General features: G+C 64.5%; 2 protein-coding genes across 15 annotated transcripts in view; one reads left to right on the top strand and one right to left on the bottom strand.

Annotated features, from left to right (window-relative positions):
• The window catches only part of STIM1 (stromal interaction molecule 1), a 92,715-nt gene extending 82,177 nt beyond the window's left edge, over positions 1-10,538 (bottom strand). For 11 of the 14 annotated variants that reach the window (XM_065062812.1, XM_065062753.1, XM_065062945.1 and 8 more), the window contains exon 1: positions 9,764-9,967. In XM_065062812.1, coding sequence (XP_064918884.1) covers positions 9,764-9,872 — 109 coding nt within the window. In that variant the 5' untranslated portion in view covers positions 9,873-9,967. Of the gene's footprint in view, positions 1-9,763; positions 10,078-10,384 lie in introns of those variants that run through there. The other 3 variants (XM_065062622.1, XM_065062540.1, XM_065062698.1) reach the window with 3 other exon arrangements.
• A 1,568-nt stretch (positions 10,539-12,106) lies between these two features.
• Positions 12,107-21,233, top strand: RHOG (ras homolog family member G). The gene is made up of 2 exons (XM_065063994.1): positions 12,107-12,244; positions 20,484-21,233. The coding sequence occupies exon 2, from the start codon at positions 20,523-20,525 to the stop codon at positions 21,096-21,098; it is 576 nt and encodes a 191-aa protein (XP_064920066.1). The 5' UTR covers positions 12,107-12,244; positions 20,484-20,522; the 3' UTR covers positions 21,099-21,233.
• Positions 21,234-24,114: the final 2,881 nt, after the last annotated feature.

The following is a 24,114-nucleotide window of genomic DNA, read 5'->3' on the forward strand; positions in this document are numbered from 1 at the left end:
AGGGGGCGACAGTGCCCCCAAATGCCCCCTTCCACCCCTTTAACGATGCTAAAACAACCTAAACAAATGAGAAACAGGAAAAACTGATTATCTGCAAAGCACTGAGAACAAATCTTCAGGAAACGGCGTGGCCCAGGAGAAACCAGAGAGAGCAGAGCAATCCCCGCAGTGTAACACCGCGGGACGGATGCTCGGCACTGCGGTGCTGCCGCGGTCCAGAGACACCCCAATAACACACAGGACCGTCCGGAGACACCCCGATGTTCTTTAGGACCAGTCCTGAGACACCCCGATGTTCCACAGGATAGGAAGCACTTCCCTGGATTCCAGAGATCATGGCCATAGAAACACAGGATCATTTTGGTGGGAAAAGCCCCTTGAGATCATGGAGCCCACCCGTTCCCCACCCTGTCCCTGCCCCATGTCCTGAGAACCTCCTGTCCGTCTGTCCAGCCCTCCAGGGCTGGTGACTCCAGCACTGCCCTGGGCAGCCTGTTCAATGCCCCACAGCCCTTTGGGGAAGAAATTGTTCCCACATCCAACCTCAACCTCCCCTGGCGCAACTTGAGGCCGTTTCCTCTGCTCCTGGCGCTTGTTCCTGGGGAGCAGAGCCCGACCCCCCTGGCTCCAAGCTCCTTTCAGGCAGTTCAGAGATCAGAAGGTCTCCCCTCAGCTCCTGTTCTCCAGCTGAACCCCCCAGGTCCCTCAGCCGCTCCATCACACTTGTGCTCCAGCCCCTCACCAGCTCCGTTCCCTTCTCTCCACTCGCTCCAGCACCTCAAGGCCTTTCTTGAGCCCTGAGGTGATTTTGGTGCCACTGGCGCCACCATTTTGTGCACTGAGGGGATTATGGTGCCACCATTTTGAGCCCTGAGCTGAGGGGCCCAGAACTGCCCCAGGATTGGCGGTTTGTCCCCCCAGGTCCCAGCACAGGGACGGTCACTGCCCTGGGCCTGCTGGCCACCCCAGTGCTGGTACCAGCCAGGATCCTGTGGCCTCTTGGCCACCTGGGCACACGCTGGCTCATGTTCAGCCGCTGCCACCAACACCCCCAGGGCCTTTTCCAGCCGCTGTTCCCCAGCTGCAGCGTCCATGGGGTTGGTGTGACCCCAGCGCAGGACCCGGCACTCGGCCTTGTTGCCCTCAGACCATTGGCCTCAGCCCGTCGATCCAGCCGGGCAGATCCCCCTGTAGAACTGCGCACTGCACGAGGTTCACAAAGCAGGGGCACAGACACGTCCTGCTTTCCTGATCCCCACCTCAGTTTTTATAAAGGAAAAAAAGAAACTATTTCCACTTATCATGTTGGAGTTTAAATAACAGATACACCATGAGATAACAAGAAACACTGAGTCACCACCTCCTGTCCAAAGTGCTCGGAGATGATCTTGAATCAACCATTTCCACACAGATGTTTGTGGGATTTCTGTTTGTTTTACCCCCTAGGCAGCTGACGCCACTGTAGAGAGGACAGGCCAGACCGCGGCCCAGCCGCAGGGACACCAGAAACCGCTGGAAGCTCCAAGTCCCCGTGAGGACACCCTGGGTTGATCCCTGAGTGACGAGCTCTAACACCCGCGGGACCGAGAACAACAACAGCCCAACAGCCGACTGTTCCGGGGGCTCCTCCCGCGCCCCGAGTCCCGCAGCTTCTCACAACGTGACACGCTTTGATTGTTGCCTTAAAACTGCAAAGCAGCTGAACCAAAGCCACTCGGGTGGCGTTAACAACAGCAGCTACTCGGGAAATAACCTTTCAGAACTTACTTCTGCCCCTCAAAAGAACAGGTTTTACCCTGCGTCTGTCTGCACCAAGGGAAAACCAGCTTTCTTAGGCTACCCAGACGTTCACTGTGCACTGGCGCTGTCACAAACCTAACACACGCTCTAATCCCGAATTATTCCTCCCTTCTGCAGTGCCCGGTTTAAGCGGAGCGGCTGTTCAAGCAGAGCTGCTCGCCTGCGACTCGGACGCGCAACATTCCTCAAGTTCTTGTGTTGACGACGTTTCTGTCCTCTGACAATCGCAGAATTTCAGGCACCAAACCCTGAAGGAATGAATTAAACTGACCTCAAAACTCTGCCCTTCGGGGATGTAAGAGCCACTCGGCTCCGAAAATAGCGCCTTTTCTCGCAAAATACGCAGCGTGAGCGCTGTTTGCTAACAAACGTCACCGGCGCCCATGGGACCGCGGCTGCCGCTCTGCACCGCGACCTTACGAAGGAATTGGACTCCGGTCGTCTCTTTGATCAAAGCCGACGTTTGTATTACTAAATACGTTTTGCTGGGTCCCAATCTGTTCCGCACCCGACCCTTCAGCACCGGGACGTGCTCCTTGGCTGCCCAATTAATGAACACTCTGATTAAGTTACAAAAGACGCACCCGTCATTAACCACTTGACCACCTGCAGAACCAGGGGGTGTTTTTTGGATCCTCCTGCGCGACAAGAGGGACACAGGAGGTTCAGCAATAACACTTTGGAAGCAGAGCGCTTGGTTTATCAATTCATTGATGCACTGTAGGCAAGAAACCAATCAATTATCACTAACTCCATCGATTATTTCTTAGTATAGATGCATGCTCTCCCTGCTAACTCAGTGAGCTGTGTGGCCGTGGTTTTACTGCTCACAGGTCAGTGCACGAGCCCAATTCAGGTTCAATATTGATCATCCAGCTTCAGCAGACGCACACTCAATACAATGAACCATTTAGAGACGTACGGTTGTGTGATTTTCAACACACTCTTTGCTACATGCTACCTGGTAAACTGGACTTGCTAAAATGTGAAGCTGTAAAGCTCTGCGCATATTTACCAAAATCGGCTACAAAGTGCACTGAACACTCGCAAGATCGGGTTTATCTCCCATTGTGCTGAGAAGCGAGGATTTCTCCAGCCACGACAGCGCCTGCGAGGCCACGGAGCATGACCAGCAGCACAGCTGCGCCTGTGGGATCAGGGAAAGGATCCAGCGAGCGGCGGGAAGATCGAGCAGTGAAACGCTGCTGCCGGACCCAGTCGCGGTGTGACGGGTCTGTGCGGACACAAAGGCCTGTGGTCTCCAGGCTCGGCGCAGGTACCCCGCTCAGCCCCCCGCCATTGCACGCCACTCAGCCGTGTTTCCGAGAGGTCTGTCTCCCGCGGGTTTGCTGCTGGAGCTCTAGAACAGCCTCCAGAGCAGACAGCTACCGGGGAGGGAGGAACCCTGCAGGTCTGCTCGGCGGACGGGCGCCAGCCCCCGGACAGAAGGTGCCAGCGTTCGGTCTGGCGCGTTCCCCACGCAGCACACAGCGGAGCGAACCCGCCACCCAACTCTGCGGTCGCGCTTCCCTTCCAGAAATCCCAACGTCGTTCTGCACAGAGCACAACCCCAAATCACTCCCCGTGAAACCAAGACACAAGCTTGGCGGCAGCAGCACAGACTCGCTTTTCACGCTGAAGAACCTTCTCTCTGCCAGCCCCGGGGAGCAAGAGGATCACACCGGGGATGGAACCCCTGGACTTGTGCTTTGTGTGCCAGAAAAGGAACCACGCAGCAGCTGCTTAAAATGAAGGTGAAGGAGAAACTGACCCGTGCCAGGGAGACAAGAGGCAGATGGGACGAACACTGCCCACACACATCACACATTTAGGTCAGAGAGGTTCTGCTGCCCCTCTGCTCTGCCCTGGGGAGACCACACCTGGAATATTGTGTCCAGCTGTGGCCCCTCAGCTCCAGCAGGACAGGGAACTGCTGGAGAGAGTCCAGCGCAGCCACCAAGATGCTGGAGGGAGTGGAGCATCTCCCGTGTGAGGAAAGGCTGAGGGAGCTGGGGCTCTGGAGCTGGACAAGAGGAGACTGAGGGGGGACTCATTCCTGTGGATCAATATGGAAAGGGGATTGTCAGGAGGATGGAGCCAGGCTCTTCTGGTGACAACCAGGGACAGGACAAGGGGCAATGGGTGCAAACTGGAACACAGGAGGTTCCATTTAAATATGAGAAGCAACTTGTTTGGGGTGAGGGTGGCAGAGCCTGGCCCAGGCTGCCCAGGGGGTTGTGGAGTCTCCTTCTGTGCAGACATTCCAACCCGCCTGGACACCTTCCTGTGTAACCTCATCTGGGTGTTCCTGCTCCATGGGGGGATTGCACTGGATGAGCTTTCCAGGGCCCTTCAGCCCCTGACATCCCGGGGCTCTGTGATCTGCAGCCCCAGCAGCAAACCGCAGCCCTGTGCTGTGCTGGGAGGCAGCGGGTCCGAGGCTGCACCTGCAACACAAGAGCACAAACCAGCCAAAATCCCGGTATTAATAGCGCCGGCCGTGACGCAGCGAGGGCGAGTAAGTCCCCTCTGCCAGCTCCGGTGTCTGACAGCGGCCAAACCCACGTCCCGGCTCGTGTCCAGCACCAGCGGGCACAGGGGCGGCTCGGCACATCCCAGCAGCGGGAATCCCGGTAAGGCCCAGCGCACGGCGCCCAGCTCGCTCCGCCCGCTGCCGGGTTTATTGCCCCCACTCCAGCTTTGTTTTCCAAGCGAAGCTGATTAACGAAGTAAACAGTTCTTTCAACGCTAATAGGTTGTGCAACCCCGACTTTCAAAACCAAAGTGCCGGTTACGCTGGAGCAGCTGAGGGTGACCCAGAATCGGGGCTCGGGGAACCCCGGCTGCACTAGGGCCGCTGGAAACCTTTCCAGGAGAATGGGGGGACAGAGGTGGGGCAGAAACCAGGATTGGGGGATAAAAACAGCGTCTCCGGAAACCCAAACACGAGCTTTGCTTGTGTGTGTCTGCACCGGCACAACCCCCGAGCGAACGCTGCCGGCTGAAAGCTCCTCTTTATTTTGGGGAAGCAAATAAGAAACTATTCTTACACATGACGTATGCCAAGAAGACGAGCGAATATTCAAAGCCTGCAGTGCCTCAGCTGAACGGGATGGGCCACGAGCACGCTCCTGGGAACTTACTATAGAATTTAATGCAGTGTGTTCATACCCTGTGCTGCTGCATTCTCACGGTGAGCTTTACTAACCTAACACTGCAGCGTGATGAGCCGATCTCATGGATGAATCTTTACATAGACGACCCATAGCAGCCGGGTTTAGAAGATAAGATGTTTTCTGAAGTGAAATGTTAAAGATTGCCCAAACCCCAAGAGCTCAGCGCCAGCACAGCCGCCCCGCCACCAACGCCGCTCGGCAGAGCACGGGGCACGAGGAAAGCGGCTTTTCATCGAAATAAATCGCTAAGACATGATAAAAGCACGTTGCGGTGCAGCTGAGCGCGGCCGCAGGGCCCCGGGCGGCGCAGGGACAGACCCGGAGGCCAAACGCATCGGGTCCGTCCAGCCCCGTCTCCGCTCCACGAGGCCACAACGGTGCCAAAAGACAATCGTCCAGCTCTCAGAACAGCGATTCCTCGAGATGAGCCGCATTCCTAAATGAACTACAGGCTGTGCAACCCGCCAGGGCTTCCAGCCCGGCTGGAAAGGGACACCAGCTATGCCCTGGCAGAGTTTTCTCCGTATTCTCCAAAACCATTTGTCCTCCCCAAAGCTACTCGCGCGTGCGACGTCCGCTCAGGGGAACCGGTCCTGGAGAGCAAACCCTCTGAGGCAGCTGTCAGCGCAGAGCGCAGCAGGTCTGCGCGGCTCCGGCCCGCGCGTTCGGACAACCCGCTGTCGGTCGCGCTCCTGCCCAACGCTGCGGAGGATTCGGGGGGTCCCAACGCCCCAGAAAAGGATTAAATGCTGCAGTGGTCGTTCACACGGCACCGGAGGGGACGGAACAGCAGAGAGCGGCCGCATGGACAGACCCCCAGTCAAGAGCGCGGGTGTGACGCCGAGCTCCCGCCTGCAAACCGGGCGGCTCCTGCAAGCACCTCAGTGCTGCGGCGGCCGGACTGGAGCTCTGGCAAAGGAACAGAGGCTGAAGGTGAATTTTGGCAGCGCGGCGGGTGACGCCGGCTCCAGCAGCACCAAATCAACGCGCCGACGTGTTCAGTCACCCGAGGAACCCGCGATGACGTTGTTTGAATTGGTGGGTAAAGAAGTCACCAGGCGTCTGTCCCCACCGCGCACGACTGCCGAGTGCCGTCCTCCCCACGGGCCGAAACACGGCACCGTCATCTCCAAACCCAAAACAAGCGCTTTCCAAGCGAGACATTCTGTAGCAAAGCTCAATTCTCAATAACACCCCGTGTCTGAGGGCGACAAGCACAGGAGGGCTTGGACACAGCATCCTCCGCCAGACATTAATGTTTCCCCCCGCATCACATTAATCTTCAGTTAAACACCCGTGGCTGTAGCTCCCATCACACCCGATTCGTTCAAACAACAACACCCCTTGTTTTCAGGTCCAAAGGTGATAACTGTGAGCAGACCCTGTTGGGTAATCCTTTGATACCACCTGAACACCTCACACAGAATCACAGCATGGACTGGGTTGGAAAAGACCTCAGAGATCATCCAGTCCAACCCTTGGTCCAACTCCAGTCCATTGACTAGATCATGGCACTAAGTGCCATGTCCAATCTCAGTTTAAAAACCTCCAGGGCCGGTGAGTCCAGCACCTCCCTGGGCAGCCATTCCAATCCTGACCACTCTCTCTGCACAGAATTGCTTTCTCATCTCCAGCCTCAATTTCCCCTGGCAGAGTTGAAGCCCATGGCCCCTTGTCCTATTGCTGATGCCTGGGAGAAGAGCCCAATCCCCACCTGGCTAGAACTGCCCTTCAGGTAGTTCTAGAGAGTGCTGAGCTCAGCTCTAAGTCTCCTCTTCTCCAGACTAAACAAGCCCAGCTCCCTCAGCCTCTCCCCATAGGTCTTATGAGGAGACCTGTGACCTGCGTCCTGGTAACACCCGGAACCGGGCTGGGTAACACCCCCACCTGCCAAACACAACCCCAACAGCAGCAAAACCGCCCCAGGAACATCGTGAGCGAGGAACCGAGGGCGGGATGGGAAGGAGCAGCGGTTGCACCACAGCACGAGATTAAATTACACTAAACGAGGCTCAGGGGGAGGCGGATTTGCACCGTTTCCACGTCATTGTGCGCAGCCGGAGCAGGAATTCACCGCAGCGAACGGAACGGGAATTCACCCCGCTCACCCAGAGCCCAGCCGTGTTCTGCACGTCCCCGGCGCCAGAGCATCAACACTTCACCGTCCAACGCGCCGAGAAGAGCAGAGCGGCACCCACGCCGGTGCCGGTTAACACCATTTGGTGAAAAACAGGCTACCAACCTCAAAACCTTCAACCAAGACGCATGTCAACCTTTGGCCAAACGCTCCCCATGACCCCATGTGGAGATTGCCAGGAGAAACACAAACAACACCTGTGTTAAAGGAGCCGGGCTCGCACAGCTGGCACCGCGGCAAGCGGAGAGAGGGAAAACAACCATCACCCGGGGGAACACTGGTAACGACGGCGAGGAGCCCCCCTGCCCCTCCGAGGGGCACGCAAGGGACACGGGGCTGCGGCCGATCCACGCTAAAAATAACCAACCCCCGCTAAAAATAACCGGCGGCGGGTGCAAACAATGACAGCGGGTGCTGCCGGGGGCCGCCGGCACATCCGGACAGGGCACCACGCTGCGCGTTTTACCGCTAAAATCATGCTCAAAGAAACAGGAACCCTTTCACTTGTGAAAAACGCACCAAAAGCAGAACCTTTCGCTTCCCAGAAGTGAAGAAAAACCTACTGTGGGGAGAGCACAACCCACACTTTGTGTGTGGAACAGTGTCCTGTGCTGGGGATACTCCTCATTGTGTGTGGAACAGTGTCCTGTGCTGGGGATACTCCTCATTGTGTGTGTACAGAACAGTGTCCTGTGCTGGGGATACTCCTCATTGTGTGTGGAACAGTGTCCTGTGCTGGGGATACTCCTCATTGTGTGTACAGAACAGTGTCCTGTGCTGGGGATACTCCTCATTGTGTGTACAGAACAGTGTCCTGTGCTGGGGATACTCCTCATTGTGTGTACAGAATACCATCCTGTGCTCACAATATCCACCGACCTGCCAGCAGCAGCTCCCAAAGCTGAAAAGCAAATGGCCCAGGGATCTCTGAGGACACATTAAGCTGCATTAGCAGAGAGCAGCGAGCGCCGAACTTCCCCAGCCAGGGCCGCTCAGAGCGCACAAATCCCTTCTGGAGCACGCGCTGTGGGCTCCAGCCCTGGCACAGCCCCACGTGCTGCTCGGCGGGTTTTGCAACCCACATTGTGAGAAAAAAGTCCCCGTTGTGCAGGAAAACCCCACCTGGAGTGATTTTATTCAGTATTCCAGGTCTCTGCTCTGCTGGGAGAGGAGCAAGTGAGCAGCTGAATCACCAGGGCCGGTCCTGTGGGGCCTCCAAAAATAACCGCTCTGGAAATTCCTGGGAGGCACAAGCCCGGCTCCACTGGAGATCCAGTTTCCTCCGCGAGCAGGACGGGCCGGAGGGCTCGGGACTGTGCACGGGGGCACACAGAGCAGCTCCCCACAGAACCACCCGCGTGCAGGTCAGCGTTGAGTGTAAAACCAACAAAAAAAGGCGAGTCACACCAGTGACATAAATCACCACGTTGCCGTGATGAAACAATCTGCCTGCCCAGGAACCAGACGCCGAGTTCCCGATCGCTCGCCCGATACGGCGGTTCCAGGGACGTGCCCTGTTCTCACCAACCGGCTCCGTACACGGCGAAATCTCCTCTTGGCAACGCGGTCACGGCGCTCTGATCCGTGCCAGCGCGGCCGCCCACACCTGCGCCATCCCGGAGCCAAAACCCGCCCGGCTCGGGGCACCGAGCACCAGAGCGCCTGGTGCTCACCGCCGTGTTGTACCGTCCCGAACCACCGAACCACAGTGTCCTGAGCTGGACGGACCCGCAGATCACGGGGTCCAGCTCCTGTCCCTGCACAGGACACCCCACAGGTCACCCGTGTGTCTGAGGACGGTGTCCAGTCTCTTGTTGAACACTGTCAGGTTGGGCCGTGACACCTCCCTGGGAGCCTGTTCAGTGTCCAGCACCTCTGGGGAAGAACCTTTGCCTCATGTCCATGACCCTCCGTGTCCCGTGGCCGGTGGGACCCTCAGAGCAGAGCAACACTCAGGCTTTCTGTCCCTCGCGTTTTAGCAGCTCTGACCTCAGGGGCCGCGACAAGGACACAGCAGACAGCAGAGCCCACGGCGGCTGCCCGGCTCCGGGTCCGTGTGCGGGGCTGCGGGCAGCGCGGGGTGCCGGGCAGCCGGGGCTTCCCGCCCGCTCTGCTGCTTTGGGGCAGCGGGGAGGGAACCTCGGGACGGCAGAGCAGCTGCGTCCGGGCTTCGCTGCCTCTTCCCGCAGGGCTGAGGCGCGGGAGCAGCTCAGCCAGGCCGGGCTCGGCCAGGCCGGGCTCACACAGCCCGCGGGAGCCCTCGCCCACCTGAGAACGTCCTTAAAACACCGAGGACGGGGTGCAAAGCGGCCGAACACCCGCGCCAACATCCACGCGCCCGCGCAGCGCCCATTGCGAAAACAAACACGGATTATTTTTGGTCCTGCGACCCTTGGCCCGAGCGCCGCGGGGCCCGAACCGCGGCCGGGACGGCAACGCGCACCCAAACCCACCAGAAACCGCCTCAAAAACCACAGAACTCGCCTCAAACGGAGCCGGGGCCGGTTCGCGGGACTGGGGGAACCTGCCCGGAGCCACCGGGGCTGAGGACCCGCGGGGGACACCGGACACACGGGCACCCCCGGGGCGGCCCCGGGCAGCGGCGGTTGCGGGCCCGGGAAGCGGGCCGGGGGGGTCCCGCTGGTCTCACCTGCGATGGGGGTCTCGTCCAGGTGGGGCCCGGGCGGCCGCTCGGCCCGGGCGGGCTGCAGCAGGAGCCCGCAGAGCAGCCACAGCGCCAGTCCCGCCCGCAGATCCATGTCCCCGCCGCTGTCAGCTCCTCCTCGGCATGGGCAACGCCGCCGGGCCCGGCCCTTCGCCTGCGCTCGGCTCCGCCGTCCGGGGCCGCCAGCAGCTGCAGGGAGCGCCCGTCAGCCCGCGCTGCTCCCGCCCGGGAACCGGGAACCGCTCCGGCCCGGGAACCGCTCCGGCCGCCGCCCGCCCCGGAAACAGCCCCGCACCGCCCCCCCGCCCCCCGCAGTGAGCTCTCCCGGGGAGCCTCCCCCCCCGCGCCGCAGTGGTCTCTCCCGGGAGAGCCCTGCTCCCCCCGTTCTCCTCGGCAGTGGGCTCTACCGGGACAACCCCGCTCCCCCCCGTGCTCCTCAGCAGTGGGCTCTACCGGGACAACCCTGCCCCCCCCGTCCCGCGATAACCTCTCCTCGCTGCGCTCCTTCCCCCCACCCTCCTCACCAGTGGTCTCTCCCGGGACACCCCCGCTCCCCCCCGCCGCGGTGGTCTCGCCCAGCCCCCCCCCCCCCCCCCCGCTGCGCACCGGGTCTTGGCGCCGCCGCCGCGCGCTCGCTGACAGGGGGCGGAGCCACGCCGGGCCCTCCGCCAGTGGGCACCGCCCCGCGCCGCCATCCGGCCAATCAGCGGCGGGCAGTTGGCCACGCCCCCCGCCTCCTCAACCCGCGCTCGCCGCTGGGCCGCAGCGTCCTCTGGCGGCCGCACGGGAGACGCGCGCGGGGCCGCCGGCGCGGTGCGGAAGCTCAGCAGGAGCGGCTGCGGCTGCGCCCGGATGGGAGACCGGGACACACCGGCACCGCGCCCGGCCGCGACACCGGCACCGGCACCACCGGCACCCGGCCCGGCCGCGACACCGGCACCGGCACCACCGGCACCCGGCCCGGCCGCGACAACCGGCACCGGCACCCGGCCCGGCCGCGACACCGGGGAAGACTTGTCACAGAATCCCAGGATGTCAGGGGCTGGAGGCACCTCGGAAGCTCACCCAGTGCAATCCCCCCGGAGCAGGAGCGCCCAGCTGAGGATTTCGGGGCAGCCCAGCTTGTCAGAGCACGCTGGTTTTTGGAGCACCCCGCCTCATTAGGGCGCCCCCACTCGTCAGGACGGCGCCACACGGCCGCTCGCAGCGGGGCCCGGGCTGCTCCACACTGACACCCCCAAGGGGTGCAACACCCCCCTGCGGCCACGCGCTCCTGGTGGCATCGCCGCTCACCAGCGCCGAGCGGTGACATTGGAGCCACCGGAGCCACCAGGGCCCGTGGCCACCCAGTGTGGAGAGTGGGGCTGGGGACCCCGGCCCCCCAGCCCCCAGCAGCTCTGGGCTGGTTTCCAGGCGGGGGAGCGCAGGGGTCCCAGCCCCACTGCCCCGGGCTGGGGGTCACGTGACTGCAGAGCCCCCGCGGCTGTGACACGCACAGACCGGGGACGGGGACAGACACACTCACCCCCCCATGAACAGCTCACCTGCCACTGCCCCCCCGCAGCCGGGTGGCCCCCATGAGACCCCCCGCCCTGGCGTTACCGGGGACCCTCGGGGGTGCTGGGGAGACCTGGCCCTTGCGGGACCCCCAGCTTGGGGGACTTGGCCCTTGGGAGGTTCCCTGTGGCACCGGGGTGTCCTCTGGCCCTGACCCTGCTCGAGGGGGTTACCGGGGACCCTGCTCGGGGGGTTCTGTGCCCCCGCTGCTGCTCCTTGGGGGGTCCTGCTTGGTTCCCAACTCCCCTGTCACTCCGTCCCCACCTCTCCACGCCCAGACCCCGAGAGCGGCTGCCACCCCCCCCCGACCCCAGGGACCCCTTGGGGGCTCCCTCCCTCCTCACCCCCCCAGCCTGCCCCTGTCCCCACCACTGTCCCCGTCCCCGCCAGCCAGGGCCCCCCAGCACTTCTCGCCAACCCGGCCCCGTGGGGCTCCGGGACACAGGGGGGGCCCGTCCTGACCCTGCTGCAGCCCCCCGGCCCCGCAGCCCGGCTGGAGATGGGGTGCGCTCCTGTGCCCCCCCCAACACTCGTGTCCTGCACCCCCAGCCCGGGCTCCTGCATCCCCGGCCGGGGCCGGACCCCCGTGTCCCTCACCCTGGGGGTGCAGCCGGACCCGCCCCGGGAGCCGAGGGGTCGGGGTCGGGGCCGGAGCGCGGGACGATGCCGAGGGGCGCAGGGGCCGCACCCCCGGGACCCCCCACCCCGGGCCGGGAGGAAGCGGCGGGCGGGGGACCGGGCGGGGACCGGGCGGGGCGGGGGAAGTTTCTCCGCGGGACCGCCCGGGGCGGCGGGAGGAGGCGGCTGCGGACTTGACTTCCTCCCCTTCCTCCCCTTCCTCCTTCTTCTTCCTCCTCCCTCCTCCTCCTCCCGCCGCTGCCGCCCGGCCCCGCCGCGCCATGCCCGGGGGTGAGTGGGGCCGGGGGACCCGCACGGGCTGGGGGGGCCGGGCCGGGGGGAGCAGCGGGGACCGGAGCGGCGGGACCCGCCCGGAGCGGGACGGCGGCTGTCGGGACCCGGGATAACGGGGTTAACGGGACCCCGGGATAATGGGACTAACGGGACCCCGGGATAACGGCGTTAACAGGACTCGGGATAACGGGGTTAACGGGATCCGGGATGACGGGGCTGCCGGAGCTCCAGGGCGCTGCGGTTCGGGGGGACCGAGGACGCTGCCCCATGGGCCCGGGGAGCGAGGACAGAACCGGCACAGAACGGGGACAGAACCGGCCCGGACCCCCGACCCCTTCCCGGGGTCACTGCACTGGCGCTGTCCCCGCTGTCCCCCGCCGTCCCCGCTGTCCCCGCTGTCCCCGCCGTCCCCGCCGTCCCCGCTCACTGCGTGACCCGCCGAGCGCTGCACCGTGTCCCAGCGCTGCACGGGCTGCGCTGCACGCCAGGGGGCGCCCCACCGGGCACTGTACCCACTGTGCACTGCACTGCACGGCACTGCACTGCACTGCACTGCACCGCACCACCTGCTGCACCCACCGCACCCAGAGGTGCTGGGTCCCCTCCTCTTATCTCGGTGGAAGCAGCAGCTGCCAAAGCACCGCTGGTGGAGTGGATGGTGACACATGGGGACGTCACCTGTCCCTGCTGCCGGGGCTGCACCGCGGTGGGTGTTTTGGTGAGGCTGGCACGGGAGCGCAGGCAGCAGGAGCATCCGCGAGTGCGGGGCTGTTCCTGGCGCTGCCGGGAGCTGCCGGGCCGGCACAGCTCAGGGCTCAGGGCCGCGGTGCGGGCGGCGGGGACGGGGTGGTGTGTGCGAGCATGGACGGGCATCCCGCGCCTGGAGCTTTGGTGTGACCGGGGCGGTGAGAGGTGCCAAACTGGCCGGTGCTGGTGTGCACATCGTGGTGCTGGGCTGCGCCTCTGCCAGCGCTGTGAGCGGTGCTGGGCTGGTCTGTCACCGTGGGGCTATGGAGTGTGGCCTGGGCTGCCTGGTCCTGTCCAACCATCCACCCATCATGGTGGGAGCCACCCACCCATCCATCATCCATCCACCCATCCAACCATCCATCCACCCATCATCCATCCAACCATCCAACCATCATCCACCCACCCACCCATCCATCATCCATCCATCCAACCACCCATCCGTCCATCGTCCATCCATCCAACCAGCATCTACCCATCATCCATCCATCTGCCCATCCCTCCATCCCCCATTGAACCATCCAGCCATCATCCATCCATTCACCCATCCATCCATCCCCCATCGAACCATCCACCCATCATCTGTCCACCCAACCATCCATCCAACTTCCATCATCCGTTCATCCGTCCATTCATCCATCCATTCACCATCCATTACCCGTCCATCATCCATCCAGCCACCCATTCGTGTGTCAGTCATCCATCCACTCAACCATCCATCCATCCAACATCTATCATCCATTCGTCTGTCCATCATCCATCACCCATTCAGCCAACATCCATCCACCCCTCATCATCCCTCCATCCTCTATCCACCCAACCATCCATCCGCCCAGCCATCCATCCTGCATCCAACCATCTACCCAACCATCCATCCCCTCATCCACCATCCATCCACCCCCATCCCTCTGTCCATCCCTCTGTCCATCTCTCTGTCCATCTCCCTGTCCATCTCCCTGTCCATCTCTCTGTCCATCCCTCTGTCCATCTCTCTGTCCATCCCTCTGTCCCTCAGCTCACTGGCCAGGAGGGAAATAAAATGAGGAAATGAGTCATGACGAGCCTGCAGCTGGAAAATGAGGAAAATCAAACCCTGCGACTCAGCGGTGAGGTTATTCCAGGTGGAGGTTATTTCAGCCGCAACGGCAGAGCCGGGGTCACCGGCGGCAGCGCGCCCGTGCCGGCCGTGCCAGCGCCGAATCCCCGCGGCGGCACAAACCGCCCGCTCAGCCCCGCGGGTCCCTGCTCCGTACTTGCAGATTGCATTGGTTTCCTCTCTGCCCGCTGGGGCGGCGGCAGCGCCGGGGCCGCGTGTGCTGCTCCCCCCGCAGAGCCGGAGGGACCCCGGCTGTCCCCGCAGCCCCAGGCGGCCGGACACGGCGTCTGCCCTGCTGCCCGCGGTGTGGGGTGCAGGCTGTGGGGTGCAGGGGCTGATCCGCACAGCGCCGGGCAGGGTCCGCGGTGCAGTGTGTGGGGCACAGGATGCACAGGATGGGGTTACGTGATGTGGGGAGGGGGGTGCACGGTTCCTGGTGCAGGATGTGGGGTGTAACATGCGTGGCGCAGGGTGCACATGATGGGGTGCACGATGATGTGGGGAGTGGGGTGCACAGTCCATGGTGCACGGTTCGTGTTGCACAGTTCATGGTGCAGGATGTGGGGTGCAGGGTGCAGGGTACAGTGTGGGGTGCAAGGTGTGCGGCGCAGGGTGCACATGGCGGGGCGCACAATGATGTGGGGAGTGGGGTGCACAGTTTGTGCAGCGTGGTTTGTGTTGCACGGTTCATAATGCACGGTTCGTAACGCACAGTTCGTAACGCACGGTTCGTAATGCACAGTTCATAATGCACAGTTCGTAATGCACGGTTCACAATGCACAGTTCGTAATGCACGGTTCATAATGCACAGTTCATAATGCACAGTTCGTAATGCACGGTTCGTAATGCACGGTTTGTAATGCACGGAATGCACGGTTTGTGGTGCAGGATGTGGGGTGCAGGGTGTGGGGCACAGGGTGCGCTGCCTGTGGTTCCCAGCACACGGCGTGGGGCGCAGTGTGGGGCGCAGGCCCCGCGGCACAGCTCTGCCCAGCTTTGCTTTGGTCGGGGTTCGGCACCGTGGGGTGGGAGCCCGTGGGGCAGCCGCTCCGCGCCCCCGTTGGAAACCCCCCAGGGCTGCCCTGGCTGCGGGGAGCGGGTTCTGCTTCCCCTTTCTGCCGCGCAGGACGTGAGTCGCTTTTCCCGTCCCGGGGGGGCGATGGGGGGAGGTCACGGCGCGTCACCCGCAGCCCCATTGTCCACCCGCGCCCCCTCCCCAGCGCCCCAAATCCTGGGGGCTGCGACTGGGCAGCTTGGGGGCTCCGGTGCCCCCCACAGGCTGTGCCCCCCGGCCCCACCAGCCGCCCGCGCCCCGGTGTCTCGGGGGGGCTGGAAGGGGTTAACGGAGCTGCCGGCCATGGGCGTCCGGAGAACAGAGCCGGGCTTGTGCAGGCAGGATGGGCAGGGATGTCACCCCGTCCCCCTGCAACCCCAGCCCTGTCCTGCCCGGGGGGTCCTGGCCCCAATGCGCGGGGGCTCCCACCTCCCCCCAGTGTCTTGCGGTGGGGGCCAGACCCCACATGGATGCAGGTTGGGGGTGCACGCAGCCCCCATGGCACCCGCAGCCCCCATGGCACCCCCCACCTTGGCAGGGAGCTCAGGGCTGTGGGGATGGGTGCCCCGTGGGGCTGGGGGCTGCAGCTGGAAGCGTCGGTGTGGCAGGGGGGCAGCTGCAAGGGGTCCGAAGCCAAAGCCCCCGTGCTGCCCACGTCCCGCCCCTTGGCACCGAGCGGGGCCCCGGGCTCTGGCTGCTGCGGGGCTGGGTCTGCGCCAAGCCCCCTCCTCGGCGAGCAGATCACACGGGTGACATGGCCACGCCCGGGGTCCCCTCGCTGTGACACTGTGCCCCCAACTCCACGGTCCCGGCGATGGCGCGAGCAGCCCCACTCCGGTGCCAGCACCCGCGTCTGCTGCTGCCCGGTGGCAACGCCACCCCGGGCCACGGGGAAGTGTCCCCGGTCCCCTGCCCGCTCTTCCTCCATCCCCATAGCGGCAATGATGCTCTCAGGGGCACGAGCGTTTACGCTTGTCCCCTCGTCCCCGTCGCCTCCCCGGCAGCGCCGCTGGCTCGGCCGGGCCCGTCCCATCATGGGGACAGTGTCACTGGGCACCCATGGCCCCACGGCTGGTTTGGGGGTGCAGGGTTTGTGCTTGGTGTGACCGGTGCCGCGTCCCACTGTGGCGGGGCCGTGGCTGGTGCTTGGGGACCACCCTGCTCCCCGTGGGATGGGGGCTGCAGATGGGGACACCGCTTTGTCCCTGTCCCCTGGCAGAGCCGCCCCTCGCACCCGCTTGTGGCCGCAGCAGCTGCCCCGCGTCCCCTGCGGCTCCTGCCCCAATATTGTCCCCAGCTCTGGTGGCTCTTCCCGCCCGCGTCCCTCCCCCGGTGTTTATAGACAGCGATGGGCTCCAGCCATGTCCCCCCCGGCCGCTGTGCCCACGGCGTGTCCCCAGGACCCCTGTGGCCCCTCTCAGGGCAACAAACTGGGGTCTGGGGCTGCTGTGGGACCCCTCTCGCTGCCACCTCAGCTGGGTGACCCCGGCTGGCACCCAGGACCTGGGGGACACCTGGTGTCACCGCACCAGCGCGGGGGGATCCCCGATGTCACAGCATCAGCTGGTCCGGGCAACTGGGAGACCCCAGCCTGGGGGGCAGCAGGGACCCCCCCCCGTGTGCCACAGCCCAGCCCCAAATAGCTACAGGGACCTTGGGGTGCCCACGGGGACACTGGGGTGCCTGTGGGCCATGGGGGCAGCAGGAGCCTGATGGGGACTCGTGGGGCACCGTCGGTGGCTCCTGCTCTGGGGTGCTGCCCCTCGCCCCCGTTTTCCCAAAGCGAAGCCCAGCTGGGGGTTGTTTGGGCCGGGGAGGGGCCGGTTGTGGCTCTGGTGACCGAGCGCCTGCGGCCTCGGGCGAGCGGAGAATTGAACCTCAAACAAGCAAAATGGCTTTCCAGGAAAAGTCTCATTTTTGCCATCCCTCCTTCTACTCAGTCTCATCAAAAAAGGGGGAAAGAAACTCACAGCGCTGCCAGCCACCCGGGGGCCGAGGGAGAGCGGGGCCCGTGGCCCCCCGAGCCCTGTGTGCAATGAGGGGGGAAAGATGCTGAAACCAGGTCAGCGAGCACAGACTGGGTCAGACTGGCCTGAACTGGGTCAGATGGTCCCAACCGGGTCCCAACAGCTCAGCCAGGTCATCACCTCCTTCTGTCCCCATCACCCTGCTCGTGTCCCCATCACCCTGCTCATGCTTCCCTCATCCTGTTCCTGCTCCCCCTGTGACCATCACAGGCGGTTATGGTTGACGGACCTTCCCAGCTCCCCAGTCCCCCTGCCATGACAGGGACATCCTCACCAGCTCAGGGTGCTCAGAGCCCCGTCCAGCCTGGCCTGGGATGTCTCCAGGGATGGTTCATCCACCACCTCTCTGGCCAACCTGGGCCAGGCTCTCACCACCCTCAGGGACAACAATTCCTTCCTCATGTCCAGCCTGAATCTCCCTCCTTTAGTTTAACCCATCACCCCTTGTCCTATCACAACAGGCCCTGCTCAAAAGTCTGTCCCCATCTTTCTCATGGGCCCCTTTTCAGTCCGGAAAGGCTGCACTAAGTTGTCCCCAGAGCTTCTCTTCTCCAGCTGAACATCGCCCTGATCCTGCTCACACCCCCTGCCCCTTCTCCCATTGCCCTGAACTCCTATGGCTGCTCTGAGCCCCACAGACCCCAGCGTGGGTCCCTCTGCCCGTGCTGTGTGTCCTGTCCGTGCTGTGTGTCCTGCCCGTGCTGTGTGTCCTGCCCATTCTGTGTGTCCTGTCCATACTGTGTGTCCTGCCCGTGCTGTGTGTCCTGTCCATGCTGTGTGTCCTGTCCGTGCTGTGTGTCCTGCCCATACTGTGTGTCCTGCCCATTCTGTGTGTCCTGTCCATACTGTGTGTCCTGCCCGTGCTGTGTGTCCTGTCCGTGCTGTGTGTCCTGCCCGTGCTGTGTGTCCTGTCCATACTGTGTGTCCTGTCCATGCTGTGTGTCCTGTCCATGCTGTGTGTCCTGCCCGTGCTGTGTGTCCTGCCCGTGCTGTGTGTCCTGTCCATACTGTGTGTCCTGCCCGTGCTGTGTGTCCTGCCCATTCTGTGTGTCCTGTCCATGCTGTGTGTCCTGTCCGTGCTGTGTGTCCTGCCCGTGCTGTGTGTCCTGTCCATGCTGTGTGTCCTGCCCGTGCTGTGTGTCCTGCCCATTCTGTGTGTCCTGTCCATGCTGTGTGTCCTGTCCGTGCTGTGTGTCCTGTCCGTGCTGTGTGTCCTGCCCGTGCTGTGTGTCCTGCCCGTGCTGTGTGTCCTGTCCGTGCTGTGTGTCCTGTCCATGCTGTGTGTCCTGCCCGTGCTGTGTGTCCTGTCCATACTGTGTGTCCTGCCCGTGCTGTGTGTCCTGCCCATTCTGTGTGTCCTGCCCATGCTGTGTGTCCTGTCCGTGCTGTGTGTCCTGTCCGTGCTGTGTGTCCTGCCCGTGCTGTGTGTCCTGTCCGTGCTGTGTGTCCTGTCCGTGCTGTGTGTCCTGCCCATTCTGTGTGTCCTATCCATGCTGTGTGTCCTGTCCATGCTGTGTGTCCTGCCCGTGCTGTGTGTCCTGTCCGTGCTGTGTGTCCTGTCCATGCTGTGTGTCCTGTCCATGCTGTGTGTCCTGTCCACACTGTGTGTCCTGCCCGTGCTGTGTGTCCTGTCCGTGCTGTGTGTCCTGTCCGTGCTGTGTGTCCTGTCTACTGCTGGTTCCTGCACCTCCACCGATCCCCCAGCCCTGGGCGCTGTGCCTGGGTGCTGGGAACCCCTGGGGGCCGTGTTTGCAACCAAAGCGGGGAGCAAACTGAGGCCGAAGGCCGCGTGCTCCTTTGTGACCCTCCCGCCATCCCGCACAGTGTGAGCGGCCCCGGCGCTGCCGCCATCGCCTTCCTGCCGCGGACAGGGCTGCCCGTGCCGGGGCTGCTCCCGCCGCTGCGCCCGCACGGCCAGCACCCACAGACCCCCTGCCCCGGCGCGGGTCTGCAGCGGGGACACTGAGGCACGGTGCTGGGGCGGCTGCAGCAGCGCCGGGGGCAGCGGGCAGGCGGGCGCCAGGCGGCGGGGGGCACGGTGCGGCCCCCGGGCAGGAAGCCGCTGGCAGGGCGGGAAGAGGAAGAGCAACTTCCCCATGCGAGGGGGCAGGGACCCGCCGGGGGCTCCTGGGGGGACACGGCCCCTTCCGCATCCCCAGACGTGGGGACCCCCAGCCTGGGGCTCTGGGGAGGGTGTTCCCCCACTTTGGGGCTCTGGGGAGGGGTTTTACCCCGGTCTGGGGCTGTGGGCCGATGCAGCACCCCTGTTTCCCCCCCGCCACCCCTTGGCCAGCCCTGCGGCACACGAGCCGCTGCCAGTATCGCTGCTGTGGTGACAAATCCTTCAGGGCGGGCAGTGGCGGGGAAGGGGCCGCCGGCCCCCCGGGGGGTCACTCCCAGCTCCCCCAGGCTGCAGCAGGAAGGGAGCAGGATGTGGCCCTTAATGGCAATTGCAGAGGGAACCTGAGGAAGGCAAACAGGGACAAACAGCTGCCGGAGCCGACGTCAGCCCCGACGGCCGCGCCAGCTCGGCCTGCGGTGCCGCAGGGGCCGGGGTGTGCGGGGAGCACCGGGCTCAGCACAGGACACACGTGGAGCTGCTGGAGAGGGGCCAGAGGAGCCCCAGGAATGACCTGAGGCTGGAACAGCTCTGCTGGGAACAGGCTGAGAGTTGGGGTGTTCAGCTGGAGAAGAGAAGCTCCGGGGAGACCTTAGTGCACCTTTCTGAACTGGAAAGGGGCCCATAAGAAAGATGGGGACAGACTTTTGAGCAGGGCCTGTTGTGACAGGACAAGGGGTGATGGGTTAAACTAAAGGAGGGAGATTCAGGCCGGACATGAGGAAGGAATTGTTGCCCTGAGGGTGGTGAGAGCCTGGCCCAGGTTCCCAGAGAGGTGGTGGATGAACCATCCCTGGAGACATCCCAGGCCAGGCTGGACGGGGCTCTGAGCACCCTGAGCTGGTGAAGATGTCCCTGCTCATGGCAGGGGGGACTGGGGAGCTGGGAAGGTCCCTCAACCCAAACCGTCTCGTGATTCTATGGTTTGTCCCATCACACCAGCCACAGCGGCAGCGTGTCAGTGCTGGGTCGGGGCTGCCGTTCCTGCTCGGGGGGTCTCAGGTTTTGCCCACTGTGGGGGCTGCCAGGGGGGACATGAGTGGCCGGGAGGCTCACCTGGGTTATGGGATATGGGGGAGCCGAGTGTGACCTGCCCCTCTGCACCCTCCTGCCTCGGGCTGCCCGTGCAGGGGGACCGCGGTGACCCCCGCCCTGGCGCGTCCCCCTCCCTGACGCTGTCCCCTCCCCGCAGGCTGCTGACAGAGGACGTGAGGGACGCCGAGCCGCGGGGATGCAGAGCATCAAGTGCGTGGTGGTGGGCGACGGGGCGGTGGGGAAGACCTGCCTGCTCATCTGCTACACCACCAACGCCTTCCCCAAGGAGTACATCCCCACCGTCTTCGACAACTACAGCGCCCAGAACACGGTGGACGGCAGGACTATTAACTTAAACCTGTGGGACACGGCTGGCCAGGAGGAGTACGACCGCCTGCGGACGCTTTCCTACCCCCAGACCAACGTCTTCATCATCTGCTTCTCCATCGCCAGCCCGCCCTCCTACGAGAACGTCAAGCACAAGTGGTACCCGGAGGTGTGCCACCACTGCCCCAGCGTGCCCATCCTCCTCGTCGGCACCAAGAAGGATCTGAGAAACAACCCCGAGACCATGAAGCGGCTCAAGGAGCAGAACCAGGCGCCCATCACCACCCAGCAAGGGATCAGCCTCTCCAAGCAGATCCGCGCTGTCAAGTACCTGGAGTGCTCGGCGCTCAACCAGGAGGGCATCAAGGATGTGTTCACCGAGGCGGTGCGGGCCGTGCTCAACCCCGTCCCGGCCAAGCCCAAGAAGCCCTGCGTCCTCTTGTGACGGGGCGGCCGCTCAGAGACGATGCTGCCCCCGCCCCCTCGCCCCCCACCCGCCCCGGTGCCCCCTGCGCCTCGCTGCCCCCCGGGGACGGTGGCACCGGGGCCGCCAGCCCGAAGCCGCCAGCTTTAATAATACAGACCTCGTTTGCACTAACTGGGCGTCTGCCCTGGGGGCTCCCGCGGGACCCCCGGCCCCGTTCGCTTTCAGGTGACGCCTCTGCGGTCCTGGCACAGAGCAACGCATCCTGAGAAGGGGATACCGGGGGGGCTGAACCCCCTCCTGCCCCCAGCACCCCACGGGGACTTGCCACCCCCCCAGCACCCCATGGGGACAAGGGCTCTCAGCCCCCTGTGCCAACCCCAGCGCTCGGCCGCCCCCCAGCACCCTAGTGCCCCGGCGCCGGTCCCGTCCTGCCGCCGGGTCTCCTGGGGGGTGTTTGGGGGAGCCCGGCCCAGCGCAGCATCGCCGGTTCCCCGGGGCAGCGGCGGGACGTCCAGCCCTGGCCGGAGCGGAGCCGGGCTGTGCCGAGGAGCCGGCGCGGGGCTGCGGGGGCAGCGGGACTCGCCTGTGACCAGCCGCTCCCCATCTTGCTTCTTGTCCAATAAAGACACCTGCCCAGGCCCCGCGTCTCCTGTGCTCTCCCGTGCGCGCCCACCATCCCCAGCGCGGGGACACCCCTGCAGCCACCCTGGGGGACACGGGTGGCCCTGTCTGAGCTGGGCTGGGACCCCTCGCCCTGCCAGGGCTGAGCACAGGGTGCTGGTGGCAGCGCTGCTGCTGGGGTGTCTAACCGGGGTGTCCCTGACACAGCCAGCACGACCCCGGCCACCCCATGTCTGCTCGGGGCCAGCGCTGAGCTCCCCGGCTTGGGGACATGGCACGGGGTGACCATGGGGACGTTGCATGGGGTGGCCATAGGGACACTGGGGATGGGGACATTGGGGATGCGGACATTGCAGGGAATAGGAATGGGGACATTGCATGGGGTGGCCATAGGGACCTTGGGGAAGGGGACAATGGCACAGGTTGGCCATGAGGACATTTGGGATGCTGACATTGCAGGAAATAGGAATGGGGACATTGCATGGGGTAGCCATGGGGACATTGCAGGGGGTGGCAATGGGGATATTTTGGGATGGGGCATTGCAGGGGATAGGAATGGGGACATTGCACATGGTGGCTATGGGGATGTTGGTGATGGGGACATTGCAGGGGATAGGAATGGGGACATTGTACAGGGTGGCCATGGGGACATCGGGGATGGGGACATTGCAGGGGATAGGAATGGGGACATTGCACAGGGTGGCCATGGGGACATTGCAGATGGGGACACTGCAGGCGATAGGAATGGGGACATGGCACAGGGTGGCCATGGGGACATTGGGGATGGGGACATTGCAGGGGTGGGCACAGGGGCCGCAGGAATGACGTCCCTCCCAGGGAGCCCCCCGGCCACCCCAGCGCGGGCTCTGCCCTGTCCTGCCCCACCCCAGAGCTGCAGGCAGAGGCCACGGCCCAGTGTCCCCATGTCCCCGTGTCCCCACACCCGGGGGCTGCAGCGCTCGCACGTCCTGGGGACCCCGCGGCCAAGGGCTGAGGCCGGTGACGGTGGCAGCGAGGGACTGGCCGCAGCCCCGCTGCTCGGCCGCGCTCGCCGCCCCCGCGGGCTGCCGGCACGTGCTGGCCAGCGGCCGGATCTGGGGGGGCTGGTGGGGCCCCCGCTGCTGGGGACACGGGCCCCTTGTGTGGCCGGGGCCGGAAGGGCCGAGGGCTGGCGCCCGCCACAACCCGCCTTTGTTCCCGCGGCCGCTTCCCGGCCAGAGCCGGGGCTGGCGGGGGTGACGGTGCCACCGGGCAGGGTGGCTCTGGCCTGTCCCACCGCCGCCCCCTCCCTCAGCCGGGCCTCGCTGCAGCCCCCGGGGAATGGGGCAAAGTGTGGCCCCCAGAGCCCGGTTTGGGAGCCCACAAGAGGCTCAGCCCGGCCCAGCCTGGCCCTGGGGGCTGCACCAAATCTACTCCCACCGGGGGACCCCCATGGCCGCATCCTGCTCCCCAGCACGGTCCCTGCGGGCTGTGTCCTCCGCGTCGTGCTCCCGCGGCAGAGCCAGGGTCTGACCTTCATCCCCACCACCACCGGGGGGGCTGTGCTGGGGGGCCCCTACTTTGGGGCCAGGTGGGGTCACCAGCACCCGAGGGGCTGTGCCCCGCAAGCCCCCGTGGGCAGGGTGACAGCAGAGCCATGGGTGTCACAATGTGGGGCTGCAGAACTGGGGGGGCTAATGCAGCGTTGGGCCCCCCCTATACATAATCACAGAATGTCAGAGATTGGAAGGGATGTCGGAAGATCATCCAGTCCAATCCCCAATTCCCCCACACTGGGGCGTCCTGCACCGTCGGGGGGACCCTCGGTAGCCCTGGGGTGCCACAGCCGGGATGTCCCCATGCCAGGGGCCGATGTGGACCCTGTCCCCAGGGCTGGCAGGCTGTGCATGGGGCAGCAGCCCCCACATTGGGGTACGGCAGAGCAGTTGGGATGGGGCAGAGACCCCGTGCTGGGTGTGGGGAGAACCGTGGGACGCGGCCCTGCCCTGGCCCTGGAGCCCCGGGATGAGCTCATGGCCAGTTCCTCCCAGCTGCTCCAGTCCCATCCCAGCTGCGATGAGGTCAAGGCCACGCCGCAGTCCCACCGCCCCGGCAGGACCCCCAGCACCGCACAGGGGGACACTGAGGCAGCTCCATTCACCCCAGCACCCTGCCCCGCACCACGGCCAAGCCAAGCCGGCCCCTCCGGCCCCAGCCCCACGGCATCCCCCATCTGCAGCCCCAGGACCGTGCAGGAGCCCCCAGCTGTGGGGTGAGCTCAGCCCAGCTCCCTGCCCCGGCCTCACCCGGCACCCGCGGTCCCGTCCTGCCCCCCCGCCCGGACCCCACCCTGGCCCAGGGGATGGGACCCACTGGCCATGCCGGTGCCGCGCTGGCCGGGCTGGGTGGAAGCGGGACGGAGTTTGCCGGGAGC

This window comes from Columba livia, chromosome 1 (assembly GCF_036013475.1).
Source record: "Columba livia isolate bColLiv1 breed racing homer chromosome 1, bColLiv1.pat.W.v2, whole genome shotgun sequence".
Taxonomy (NCBI): domain Eukaryota; kingdom Metazoa; phylum Chordata; class Aves; order Columbiformes; family Columbidae; genus Columba; species Columba livia.

Excerpts from the sequence above, each read along its gene's own strand:
- RHOG (XM_065063994.1), top strand. The coding sequence starts at position 20,523 with ATGCAGAGCATCAAGTGCGTGGTGGTGGGCGACGGGGCGGTGGGGAAG.